The sequence below is a fragment of the Dromiciops gliroides genome, chromosome 2 (assembly GCF_019393635.1).
Source record: "Dromiciops gliroides isolate mDroGli1 chromosome 2, mDroGli1.pri, whole genome shotgun sequence".
NCBI lineage: Eukaryota > Metazoa > Chordata > Mammalia > Microbiotheria > Microbiotheriidae > Dromiciops > Dromiciops gliroides.
Genome location: NC_057862.1, coordinates 435811146 through 435823992, shown reverse-complemented (window position 1 = coordinate 435823992; position 12847 = coordinate 435811146). Strand labels below are relative to the sequence as shown.

At 43.8% G+C, this 12847-nt stretch overlaps 1 protein-coding gene across 3 annotated transcripts in view; it reads right to left on the bottom strand.

Moving 5' to 3' along the window:
• The window catches only part of ANAPC2 (anaphase promoting complex subunit 2), a 40121-nt gene that overhangs the window by 15422 nt on the left and 11852 nt on the right, over positions 1-12847 (bottom strand). For all 3 annotated transcript variants that reach the window (XM_043980925.1, XM_043980926.1, XM_043980924.1), the window contains exons 5-11: positions 10462-10581; positions 8356-8473; positions 6706-6887; positions 4839-4980; positions 2779-2854; positions 2360-2563; positions 132-261 (exon numbers count right to left, since the gene is read on the bottom strand). In XM_043980925.1, the coding sequence (XP_043836860.1) occupies positions 132-261; positions 2360-2563; positions 2779-2854; positions 4839-4980; positions 6706-6887; positions 8356-8473; positions 10462-10581 (972 nt within the window). The remainder of the gene's footprint in view (positions 1-131; positions 262-2359; positions 2564-2778; positions 2855-4838; positions 4981-6705; positions 6888-8355; positions 8474-10461; positions 10582-12847) is intronic.

The window sequence follows — 12847 nt, the reverse complement described above, 5'->3', positions numbered from 1 at the left end:
TAGGATTATTGGTCTAGCCAGCTCAGAAGAACCATGAACTTCCAGCTCAGTGACCTATTCCCCTCACTCAGAGAATGCTGAGCAGGATCCAGACTACAGTACAAGGGTAGAGAATGCAGAAGGAGTCTTACTTTTGCTCTGGAAATGCAAGAGGACAGCAGCATGTACAGGAGACACTGACAAGGAAAGGGTACGATCAGCCAGCTCCACGTCTAGAGTCACCAGGCCTAGGTGGTGCTTCCAGCTTAGGGTCCTCATAGCCTGAGTGGAGAGAGAAGAATCAGCAGAGGGTCCAGGGGCACCTTGCTTTGTTTAGACAAAAGCCATGCACATGGTCCCTCAAGTGAGCTCTGGTGATTCAGCAAAGTGGCCCTTGATGTTTCTGGGATCCTAATCATCGCCCTCTCTATTCAGGCTGGGGTATTAGGTAAGGGAAGAAGAGGAGAGGGGTTGCTATGGCTCACAGGTCAAAGTTTTGCTCCTCCTTTACAACCCAATAGTTTGTTGCTGAACCACCAAATATTAGAAGAAATTGAACAACAGTGGTAAATGCTCAGGATGTTCTAAATCATAGACTAAATGCATGTGAAAAAAGCACTAGGAACAGATGGGATCGCAAAACTTTTAAAAGGAACTCAAGAATGAAACCGGTGAACCACCGGTCAAAACATGTAACCTGTCATCACAAATGGCTAGTATGCCCAAGGACTGCACTACTGCTGGCATGATCCCCCTGAGGCTCCAGAAGGTCTCCTGGAAACTCTTGGTAGGATCTATAATAAAGGGTAGACTTAACTATGTGGTGAAAGGCAAAGAAGTTCCACCTGAGTCTTCTATTTTATGGGAGGATAAAAAAGCATTTAGGAAAGGGAAAAACAACGGATATAACTCAGTAAGCCTTTGACAAGGTACCACAACAAATTAATATTATGAAAAATTAAAATGATTAAAAATGCAATAAATGTTTTCCAAAGTTACAAAGCATGAATATGGACTTGCTAGCTAAGTGCTGAATTACTATAATTAGAAGGTGCTCCCTCCTTTAAAGATTATCATAGGATTTAAAGCCAGAAGAGAGCCAAGAGATCACCTACTTCTAAGCTTCTCATTGACAGATGATGAAACTAAAGCTTACAGATGAACTGACAAAGTAGCAAAGCTGGAATGAACAGTATTTAAAAACAAAGACAACTTCATTCACTGGGGAGCAAACACTGAATGTTATATTTGGGATGAGATAAGATACAAATATGAATACTGTAAGTTACTATTAGAGATAGAATGCTAACTGGATAAAACAGGACTAGTCGGTTTCTCAGGAAGTTTTCAGAGATTTTAAGCATAAGATGTGATAAAGGACAAAAAAGAGTTGATGTACTTAAGATGTATTAAAACAATGGGAACAGAAAATGATTTGTAGCCAATGACAAAGTAAAATCAAGGACAGGAACTAAAGAAATATATCAATTAAGCAGAAATCTTCATTACCATATCTTACCCACAGTAAGTACTTATTTCAGATAGTCCTGGATTAAAATTTTGTTTAGTTAATTATCGAACGCCTGATCTAATTAATTAATCAATCATATTTTGTAATCCATGCCATGAAAATAGCATGAATTAATTTGTTCTGAAAGCTCATCTGTGGGAAACCAAACTTTAAAAGAGTTTAAAATAGTTCCCATAAACAGAAATTGAGTTAACAACTTAACTGGACAAGAGAAGCAGCAAGAATTCTGGGTAGAAGGGGGCAGCTAGGTGGCACAGTGAATATGTACTTTGGTTTTTTTTGCTGGGCAATGAGGGTTAAGTGACTTGCCCAGGGTCACACAGCTAGTAAGTGTCATGTGTCTGAGGCCAGATTTTAACTCAGGTACTCCTGAATCCAGGGCCAGTGCTTTATCCACTGTGCCACCTAGCTGCCCCGAATATGTATTTTATATGTAATTTGGGAAAAATAATATTCTAATAAAATAAATATATCACAGATACTCAGGAGGACCCAAGTTCAAATCCAGCCTCAGACACTTGACACTTACTAGCTGTGTGACCCTGGGCAAATCACTTAACCCTCACTGCCCTGCCAAAAAAAAAAAAAAGACTACTGGGTAGAAGCCAGACCTTACTGCATAGGACTGACTTTGAGTGACATTCCTTAAGCTCTAATTTACTCAGAAGTCCCCTGCAGCTCACCTGAGAACCTCCTAGCAGCCAAGACATTCTGATTTCACTGCTGTATTCTGGGGTCAGTGTCACCAGCCCACTAAAATAACCCCTTACTTGAAAGATGATGTTTATAAATGAGGGAAAGAGGGAACACTCCCCACCCAGTTCCCTTACATGTCAGGGGGGCTGGTACCTTCAGCTTCTCATATCTCTTGGAATAGGCCTCCATTGCCTCTTTGATCTGTTCTGGGAGCTCCAGCTTCTCCTCCTTAAGGGTTGGCCAGAACTCACTGGACAGGATGACAGCAATGAGGCTGAATGGGGGTCGCTCTTCCTCAGGCAGCCTCTCTTCCTCATCACGGATGTTGGCATTGATGCGCCGAGAGTCTGCCATGTCCTGGAGTGAAGTGGAGGACAGAGGCCAGGTCATGTCTGGAGGGCCTGGGTAGGTTCAGGAGGCAGGCTGCATCCAGAATCAGGGAGGGAAGATAATTAAAACAGATGGGGAAGGCATCTTCCAGATAGAGTAGTCCAGTGGGTTTCTGAATATGGAAACAGAGATGTACTCTGCATGACTTACAGAGAAAACTATCTCCCAAAAGGGACACTAACCTTCAGCATGACCTCACAGTAGTGCATCTGGGCCTCACCAAAACGGAGCTTCAGCAATTCCACATTACGGATTTCCCTGGAAATGGAAGGATAGATATATTAGTGCTGGGGAACAAGAGCCTCCACATGCCAAAGGGAGGGATGTCTAAATCTGACCACCCACGAAGGACAAGAGATAAGGTTATGGCTTTCTCTCCTGGCATCAGAGAGACCTGAACAACTAATTACCCTTGAGGAAAAAGTGAGAGGACGTAGCAAATCTCCAAACATGGACTCTGTCTGGAGGGAAACCTTAAGAGGAAAATTTCATTTTGGGGGCTTTCCTGCCATTCTTCCTCCTTCCCATACCCACTCTCACCTTCATCCCCTGCCCCCCACAAAGTGTCATAGGGTCACAGAATTTGGAGCTATAAGGTACTTTAGAAACTACCTATTCCCAATGCCCTCATTTTAAAGTTGAAGGAATTGAGGCCTGGTGGGGTTAGGTAACTTGCCTAAAGTAAATAGCTGTTAGGATGTGTACCCAAGTCCTCTAACTCCAAACCTGGGGTTCTTTCTACTATGTTATGCCACAAGGCCTTGTGAGTTTTCCCTGAGACCTTCAGCCTAATGAAAAGTCATCAGGGAAGCTGTTCTGAGCCTAAGACAGTTGAGAAGATCTGAAAGATCACTATGAAATATTTCCTAGAGATTCTAAAAGTTCTGATAACACTCCCCAACCCCTTACCCAAAGAGAAAAATGGACTAAAATCTCTGGGGACGACAAAATGCCTCACTGCCTAGGAATTCCTAAGACCAACAGTCCAGCCATAGCAAGAGGAGAGATGCTCCATTAACAGCAATGAATATCCTTACAAAAACGGGGTTTGACTTCCTCTCACCCCCTTCCCTGGGCAGCTCTGAAAGAGAATTATGGTGTCCCCGCTCCAAGATGGAGAGGGCTTCTTTCCTAATAGTGGATAAACTCTGTAACTCTTATCTCTTAATACACAAAAGCTATAGAATTCCCCTACAGAGCAGCCAGCCCTCTTGTCTAACAATCTTGTCCAAGGGAAAATACTTATAACATTTATAGTATTTAAAGCAGTACCTTTTGTAGTAGCAAAGAAATGGAAATAAAGAAGGTGCCCATCAATTAGGGAATAGATGAATAAATTCTAGTATGAATTTTATATGAAACAGTATTGTACAACAATGGAATGGAATATCACAATTTAAAAAGATAAATGTGAAGAATTCAAAAAAACTAAGGAGATTTGTATGAAACAATGCAGAGCAAAGTAAACACAATCAGAAGACCAATTTCCAAGATGACTGTAAAAATGTAAAGGAAAATAACACCAAAATATTTGAGACTTTGATCAATGTTGTAACCTTTTTTTTTTTTTTTTGGGTGAGGCAGTTGGGGTTAAGTGACTTGCCCAGGGTCACACAACTAGTCAAGTGTTAAGTGTCTGAGATCAAATTTGAACTCAGGTCCTCCTGACTCCAGGGCCGGTGCTTTATCCACTGCGCCACCTAGCTGCCCGATACATTTATTTTTATTAGAATATTATTTTCCCCAAATTACATATAAAAACAATTTTAATGTCAATTTTTAGAACTGTGTTCCAAATGCTCTTCCTCCCTCCCTCCCTACCCCCTCTTAAAAACACAAGCATAAATTATGCATGTGTAATCATGCAAAACAGTTCCACAGTATCTGTGATACAGATAAAGGAAAAGAGGATCAATAAAGCCATTAAAATATGTACATAAGATCCTATTCCTAGAGAATTATCCCTAGGGACAGGTTACTGGAAACAAGGAAGGGGAGCTGTGGCTTTTCTTAACCAACAATAGCTTCACTAAACACAGCAGATCTAGCCCTACAAATACATACAATTAGGAAGAAGGGGTAGCACTACTCACCTGCTAACCCTTTCCTAGGCTCTTGAGAGCCTCACACAGTCAGGTCAGAAGGGGACCAGGTCTCTTCTTCAAAGACATTGTGCCTTGGGTAACAGAGTACTGTGCAATGAAGACTCCTCTCCCATCAAAGGCCAGGGAACCCAACTTACCTCTCAGCGCTGTAATTGAACTGATGGAGAAGGCGGTCAGCAAGTAGTGTACGGTACTCATTGATAAAGAGGTCTTTGCTGCCATAGATACTGACCAGCAGGCTGATGATGTCTGAGGAACGTCGTTTCGAGCTTGACTTCCCTACAGACATAGGCAACAAAGGCAGAACATTAAAGAGAAGCTTCTGGAACCAATGGCAGAGACAGGAATGTGCTGCTGGCAGCAGGGGGACCCCAGGGCACATGAGCCCACCCTGACTTTCCCAAGCTCTAAAGGAGTATGGCTGTTATCCATTTCGGCACCCCATAATTCCCCTTGGGCTTGTCTTTGAGTGATAAACTCAGGGAGCTGAAAATTAGCCTCATTATATTAGACTAGTCAATCAGGGTCTAACAGAGCTTAAAGACTTACCTACCAGGTCACAAACCAGCTGCTGCTGCCATCACATCCTCTTCCCCAGTTAGCCAGGGCTCCAAGTGGAGAGGACAGTGTGGCTGGAGGCAGTGATCACTTGGTGCCTGATGCACTTTAATGCCGCCCCTGATTCCAACCCCACCAGTGATCTTAAGGCTTCTGGGTAAATGAAAGTAGCTTTCACCTCTTCAGAAAAAGGCTGGGGATCCCTGTTCTAAACACCATTCCTGCCAAAGGGGTGGGAAGAGAGATGGCTCGGTCTTGTAGGATGTTGGAGAAACTGAAGGTGAAGGGAACACTGTATAAGGAGAGAAGGGTGGGACAGGGGACCTGAAACTTTCACAAAGACAGCTCGGGGCCATCTGACTACAGGGGCTCCCCTGCTGGTAAAAAGCCACACAACCGAGTCACTCAGGCTTTTTGCCAAGAGAGGCAGAAGGGAAAATCCAAGAAGACTAAGATCAAGGCCAGGGTGGGAATGAAGCAAGACGGGGGTGGAGAGACAGCTATTGTAGCCTCACAGGAGACAACATGGGTAAACTACAGTGGGAAGGAGCACAAGCAAAGTGGGAAGTGAGAACAGTGCAGCTCATCTCAATAGTGCCTGATATGCTGGAAACCCAAACCCTGCTATGCCAGTTTCCCTGTGCCCAGATCATAGGGGTGAGGTTTGTTTAGCTGCTGTTCTCAGGAAGGGAGGGGGGCAGAAATGCAGAGGGAGATATGCCAGGACAATATATTCCTTTCCTCTTATAGCAGCAGCAGTAGGAACAATGAAATATGAGGGGATGCTGGTTAGGAAATGTCCAGCCCCTGCCCCAGAGGCTGAGTGTGCTTGAACAGGACGAGCTAGCTGCAGGTCTGCCTTTCCACAGACAGTTCCTAAGGCCAAGGCTTCCTTTCTGGCCCCCAGTGCCACCTATGTAATTGTCCAACTACATATGTAATAACCGGATGAGAGAAAAGACCAAACAGGTGAGCCAGAGATGCCAAGAATAACCTGACCTCTGAGCTCGACATCTGCCTATCCTGGGAAAGCACCAAGTTCCCCAGCTTAAACCCTTCCCACCCCTTTCCTGGCTTCCCCTAAGAGGTCCACTGAGGGCTAGTAGGGATGGAGCTAGTTCCAGAGACTCCTAGAAGTTGGTTCCCTTTTCCTGAAACCCCATTTTGCCATCCCCAGCCTCGCTAATGTCCCTCCACACTGTGGTTCACCCCAGACTAGCTCCCCAAGACATCCCAAAGCTACTTATCCCTTCCTGGGACACTGAAGCAAGTATCACCCCACAAACTAAAACTTAGCTCCATGATTCTCAGCAAACAGAAGTAGGACCAATGAAAAACCAGAACCAAGTCTACCCTACGTATGTACAGGGACAGATCTTGGATACTGCCCTTCCCACCAGCAGAAGCCCCAAATAGCCCATGGCAGCCTAGAGGGAGCCATCTGACCTGGATCTGCATCCACTGGGTCTGGCACCCAGTCCTCCGGCTCACAGATGTCATCATCACTCTCCTGGCCATTTTCCAGCGTCACCGGGTCAGCCTTGGAGAGCTCGTGAGCCAAGTCCCCAGAACCCTCAGCATCACCAGTCAGCCCAGCTACAATCTGCCTCACAGTGTCTTCCCGTGTCCTGTCAGGGTGAGACCATGTGTGGTCATGACATGGGACCAAACCATCAGTTCCCAGCACTGGAGATCCCTGAACAGTCATAGCCACTGTAATAAACAGCCTTGTTCTAATGCTACAAGAATTATAAGTGATACCCCTTTTTGCTGCAGACGGAAACCATGTTTTATTGGATGTAATTGCTTATGCATGTAAACCTAATAACTGGCTGACAGAAAAGAGGGAGGCAAACAAGATGATGCCCTGGAGAGCATCAGTATAAACAAAAGGGAAAAACAGTAGAAAAAGAAGTTTCTAAGCATATAGAGAGAGCAGTGGGTTTAAGAGATGGAGTTGGAGCAGCTAGGTGGCACAGTGGATAGAGCACCAGCCCTGGATTCAGGAGGACCTGAGTTCAAATCCAGCCTCAGACTCTTAACAATTACTAGTTGTACTAGTTGTGTGACCCTGGGCAAGTCACTTAACCCCAATTGCCTCACCCACCCCCCCCCCGCCCCCAAAAGATGGAGTTAACCAAACGGGAAGAACAAATTGAGGAGCTGACCTAGTGTGAACAACTTATAAATAGACTAGTGGAAGGGCAACTAGGTGGCATAGTGGATAAAGCACCGGTTCTGGATTCAGGAGGATCTGGGTTCAAATCTGCCTCAGATACTTGACACTTACTAGCTGTGTGACCCTGGGTGAGTCACTTAACCCTCAATGCCCTGCACCCCCCCCCAAAAAAAAAGACTAGTGAAGGACACTGCATGAGAGACTCCTGACCCCTAGGAAGATCAAAACAAGGGTTGAGGTAGTTGTGCACAGGACAGTCAGGGTTTGTTCATGGGATTTCACTTCTTCATTACTCAGTCCAAAGGGGATAAAAGTATATAGCTCTGGTTTTAACTATTGGGTTGGAACAGAGTAGAACTAGGAAAAGAAGCCAGACCTTCTCAGGTAGGGAGAAGTAGAATAAGGTTTTAAAAGCGCTAAGTCAGGGAAATGGCCAGAAAATCCCAACCCAAGGAAATCCATCAAGGAGTCTTCTCTCTTAAGCAACCTTCTGCAACCACACTGAGCATCTGTAATGTCCTATTTGCCCCAGGGTGTCTGTCCTCAGACACTTCTCACAGGGCAATGAATTAATTTCTTGCCCTCTGAACAGCTGTCTTGAACATGACATCATTGAGAACTCACTAAAGAAGAGAGGTATTGGGGGCAGCTAGGTGGCGTAGTAGATAAAGCACTGGCCCTAGATTCAGGAGTACCTGAATTCAAATCTGGCCTCAGACACTTGACACTTACTAGCTGTGTGACCCTGGGCAAGTCACTTAACCCTCATTGCCCCGCAAAAAAAAAAAAAAAAAAAAAGAGAGGTATGAATGAAGGACTGCTAATTTAAGGGCTAAAGTCTCTGAGGGATGAAAGCAGACAAAAGCAGTGAGACTGAAGGGGGGAAGGGCACCTAACATTCAGTTACTCTGCCTCACCTTAGATAGCGTCGTATAGGTTCACAAGCAACTTCTAGGATGACCATGGAGGAGTCCAGCTCCCGAAGGGCTTTGATGGCTGAGATATAGAGGGTGATGATATCTGATGTATTTACCCCTGAAATTGAAGAGAGCAGGAGAGTAACAGTTGAAACCCTTCTAGGACATCCAATGGCATGGTAAAAACTAGCTAAAGGACTAAGTCCCCAGAAAGCTGCACTGTGTAGATGCTAGTGGCCAGGGTATTCATGAAAGTGAGGGACTGGAGACACTGCCCCTTCCTAGAAGCATTTGTTTAAAGCCCCTCGAGTTGGTCTTGATTCATCGTTCAGCACTGTGAAGGAAGAACCTTAACATTCGCTTTCCCCTTTACTCCTAAGAAGCTTGCCCTCGCTTCCCTTCCCTGCTCTATTCTGCATGTGAAATAAAGACTAGATATGCTCACTCTCTCCACCTCCCCATGGCAAAGCTCTTTGGTGTGATACTGAAATAGCATTAATGACGCCATTTTGCCTCTCTTTTTTGTGAAGTGAAGTTTCAAAGTTACCTGAGTTTGGAGAAGTCACAAGATTACTACAACCCTCTGCAGAAGTCACCCGACTTAGAGAACATCACAAAATTAACCCTTTCCCTTCTCTCCTCATGTCTCCTGATTGTCTCCCAATCCCCTCCAGCCAACCCTCACCCTTACCTCATTGTCTCTAGATCTCCTCCTCCAATTTTAAGAAACAAAGTAGCTTAGCCCTTTCATCCTATTTTTCATTTCCTCCAAATTGTATATTGACCGGGTAAAAACCAAAGTTCTGGGTTCTTGGCTACCAAGAACCAAGTTTGTTTTGCAACCATGTGCCCAAGCATTGCTAAATAAATTACTTGTCTGGATGATGCTCAGTTTTATTATTTAACTGTAACATCTGATGGTGAGGTATTCTCTTCTTAACTTTGCAAGGTATCAATGGTACTAATCCAAGTTGGTCTATTTAGTTGCTGTTGTCCCTTCAAATGGAGAACAGAAGCCACCTCAGTGCACCAGGGATTCACAAGAGAATATTCATTAATTTGCTTCTCTTCTACACCCTGAGGGCTATACTAAAATTCCATCATAAGTCCAGTTTTCACTAATGCATTGTTGGAACTGTGAACTGATCCAACCATTCTGGAGAGCAATTTGGAACTATGCCCGAAGGGCTATGGACTGTGCATGCCCTTTGATCCAGTAATAACACTACTAGGTCTGTATCCCAAAGAGATCATAAAAAAGGGGAAAGGATTCACATGAACAAAAATATTTATAGCAGCTCTCTCTGTGGTGGCAAAGAATTGGAAATCAAGGGAATGCCAATCAATTGAGGAATGGCTAAACAAGTTGTGGTATATGAATGCAATGGAATACTATTGTGCTATAAGAAATGATGAGCAGGTAAATTTCAGAAAAACCTGGAAAAACTTAAGTGGACTGATGCTGAGTGAAGTAAGCAGAACCAGGAGAACATTGTACACAGTCACAGCAACACTGTATAATGATTAGCTGTGACAGACTTAGCTCTTCTCAGCAATACAATGATCCAAGACAATTCCAAAGGACTCATGATAGAAAATGCTCACCATATCCAGAAAAAAAGAACTGTGGTATCTGAATGCAGATTGAATAATATTGTTTCTACTTTGGGGTAAGTTTTTTGGGTCTTTTTTGAGGTTTTTCCATTTTGTTCTGATTCTTCTTTCACTACACGACTAATGCAGAAGTATGTTTAATGTAATCGTACATATATAACTTATATCAGATTGCTTTCTATCTTGGGGAGGCGGGAAGGAGAAAAATTTGGAACCATAAATCTTATGAAAACAAATGTTGAAAACTATCTTTATATGTAACTGCAAAATAAAAAAATACTTTTATGATTAAAAAAAAAAGTCCAGTTTTCACAGGCATGAAACTTGAGGCCCAAGCACATGAAAGAAGTTAACAGCAGAACAGAAGATGATAGAGATCAAGGTTTGGAGCCCTCATGACAAGTGAACCTAATTCCCCTACAAAATGGGACAGGAGCTAAAGAGTGAGGCCCAGAGCCTCACTCTTGTTCATCTTTGATGAACAAGACCAACCTGGGTGAAGGAGTCGAGTTTCAAGAGCTGCTTTAAGGGAGCTGAGCAGTTGCTGTCTCTGGTTGGTCCTTTCCAGACAATATTTCAAATCTTCAATTGCTGGTTTGGACTCTGGAAAATCTGTAAGTTAAACAGAGTGCTATAAAATCTTATCACTGTGAGCCCATGCTAGTCTATCAAAACTACTGTGCACCTATGCACACACATGCACTATCCAGGGAAATCCTGTTGCCCACACATTTGCTCTCATCTCTGAAATCTTAGGATCAGAAATGAACCCACATCACAGGAAAAAATAGCCAGTTTCAATTTCTGACACCATTCCCCACTTGAAGAGTTCAGACCTAATAAAAACCTGGCTGTCCAGAAGTAAGGAAGGTAAGTCACAGTGAATCCAAGTGGTTCAGAAAAATATTAGTTTAACTAATCCAGTAGGTAAGAAAGTAAAAATTAGGAGCACAAAGACACTTGTCACTTACTAGCTGTGTGACCCTGAGCAAGTCACTTAACCCTCAATTCCGCCCCCCCCCCCAAATACAAATACCAAGCTACTCAGCCATGACCAAATGGCACTAAATTTAAGTCTGGTCTGGGTCCCCTGAGATCCCTAGGGACCCAAACATCAGGTCCTTACCAACTCAGATTCCCCCACCCAATCAGTGCTGACTCAAACCCCTCCTTTGCCAGTGCCTGAAGAGGCATGTTACTGTAAAACTGAAGCAGGAGCTTCAGTAAAATGGTACTTCCCTCAGACTAAGGCTAGCAAACTCCTCCCTCCTCCACCTCCTCCCCTAACCCTTGTCATGAGAGCTGCTGTCTACAAAAGCAAAAACAAAAATAACCCTTCTACTCTGCAGCCACTCATTGCCTTTTTTTTTTGGTGAGGCAATTGGGGTTAAGTGACTTGCCCAGGGTCACACAGCTAGTAAATGTTAAGTGTCTGAGGCCGGATTTGAACTCGGGTCCTCCTGAATCCAGGACTGGTGCTCTATCCACTGCGCCACCTAGCTGTCCCTATTCATTGCCTTTTTATCTCCAATCCTGCTCAGCCCTACTTTTCTACTGAACCCTCTAAGAAGATCATGCTATTATTTTATTTTTTTTGCAGGGCAATGAGGGTTGAGTGACTTGCCCAGGGTCACACAGCTAGTAAGTGTCAAGTGTCTAAGGCTGGATTTGAACTCAGGTCCTCCTGAATCCAGGGCCAGTGCTTTATCCACTCCACCACCTATCTGCCCCAACTCACGCTATTATTAAGCAAACTTCCTTTCATCCTTGACTGCTTCCTCTCAACATTTATCTCATCTTCTTGCATTCACAAAAATCTCACTTTCCTCTCTTCTCAGTCCTGACTAAATAGCTGACTAGTTTAAGGCTCCAGACTTCAATCCCCCGTCCTAGTGCCCTTTGCCAGACATCAGCAGTGAATCAAACTCATCCTCTCTCATCTCCACTCTTAATCATACTGTGGAATACTTCTGGAGGAAATCACACCCCCTGGACTGCCTGATGCTGCACAGAAATCTTTGACCTCTTCCCTATCACACTCCTTGTGGTGACTCTTCCAATCCTTCTTTTCTCAAGCCCCCTATGTTATCCCCAATTCCTTCCCTCACCAGAAAGTCTTTATTCTGACTCCTACTGAAAAAAAAAAAACAGAGGTCATCCCTTCACCAAGCACATCTCTTCCTTTAAGATGCAGTTCAAGGCCCATCTTTTGCATAATTCCCCCAACTGTTAGTGGCCTCCTTCCCAAACTACCCTGTACTTATTTACTTTGTATAATGTTGTATTTATCTTTATGTTGTACATATTTTTACTGGCAGGTAGGTTGGCACAGTGAACAGAGAGCTGGATTTGGAGTCTGGAAGACCTGAGATCAAATTTGGCCTTAGACACTTACTAGCTGCGTGACCCTGGGCAAGTCACTTCACAGGGGTCTGCTTCAGTCAATCCTCATTTATAAAATGAGGAAATAATAGCACTTACCTCTCAGGATTGTTCTGAGGTCAAAATGAGGTACTGGGGGGGGGGGGTGTTGTTTGTTTTTGTTTTGTGGGGCAATAGGGGGTTAAGTGACTTGCCCAGGGTCACACAGCTAGTAAGTGTCAAGTGGATTTGAACTCAGGTCCTCCTGAATCCAGGGTCGGTGATTTATTCACTGTGCCACCTAGCTGCCCCTAAAATGAGGTATCTGTAAAGCACTTTACAAACCTTAAAGCGTTATATAATTGCTAGTTATTATTATTACTACCTCCCAGGGTTGTTAGGAGGATCAAATGATAACAAATATATCTGGCGTAGTAAGCACTACAAAAATGTTAGCTATGATTATAGTAACTAATTATTACTGTTGTGATATGTTTGTTCTTTCACCCATTAAAAT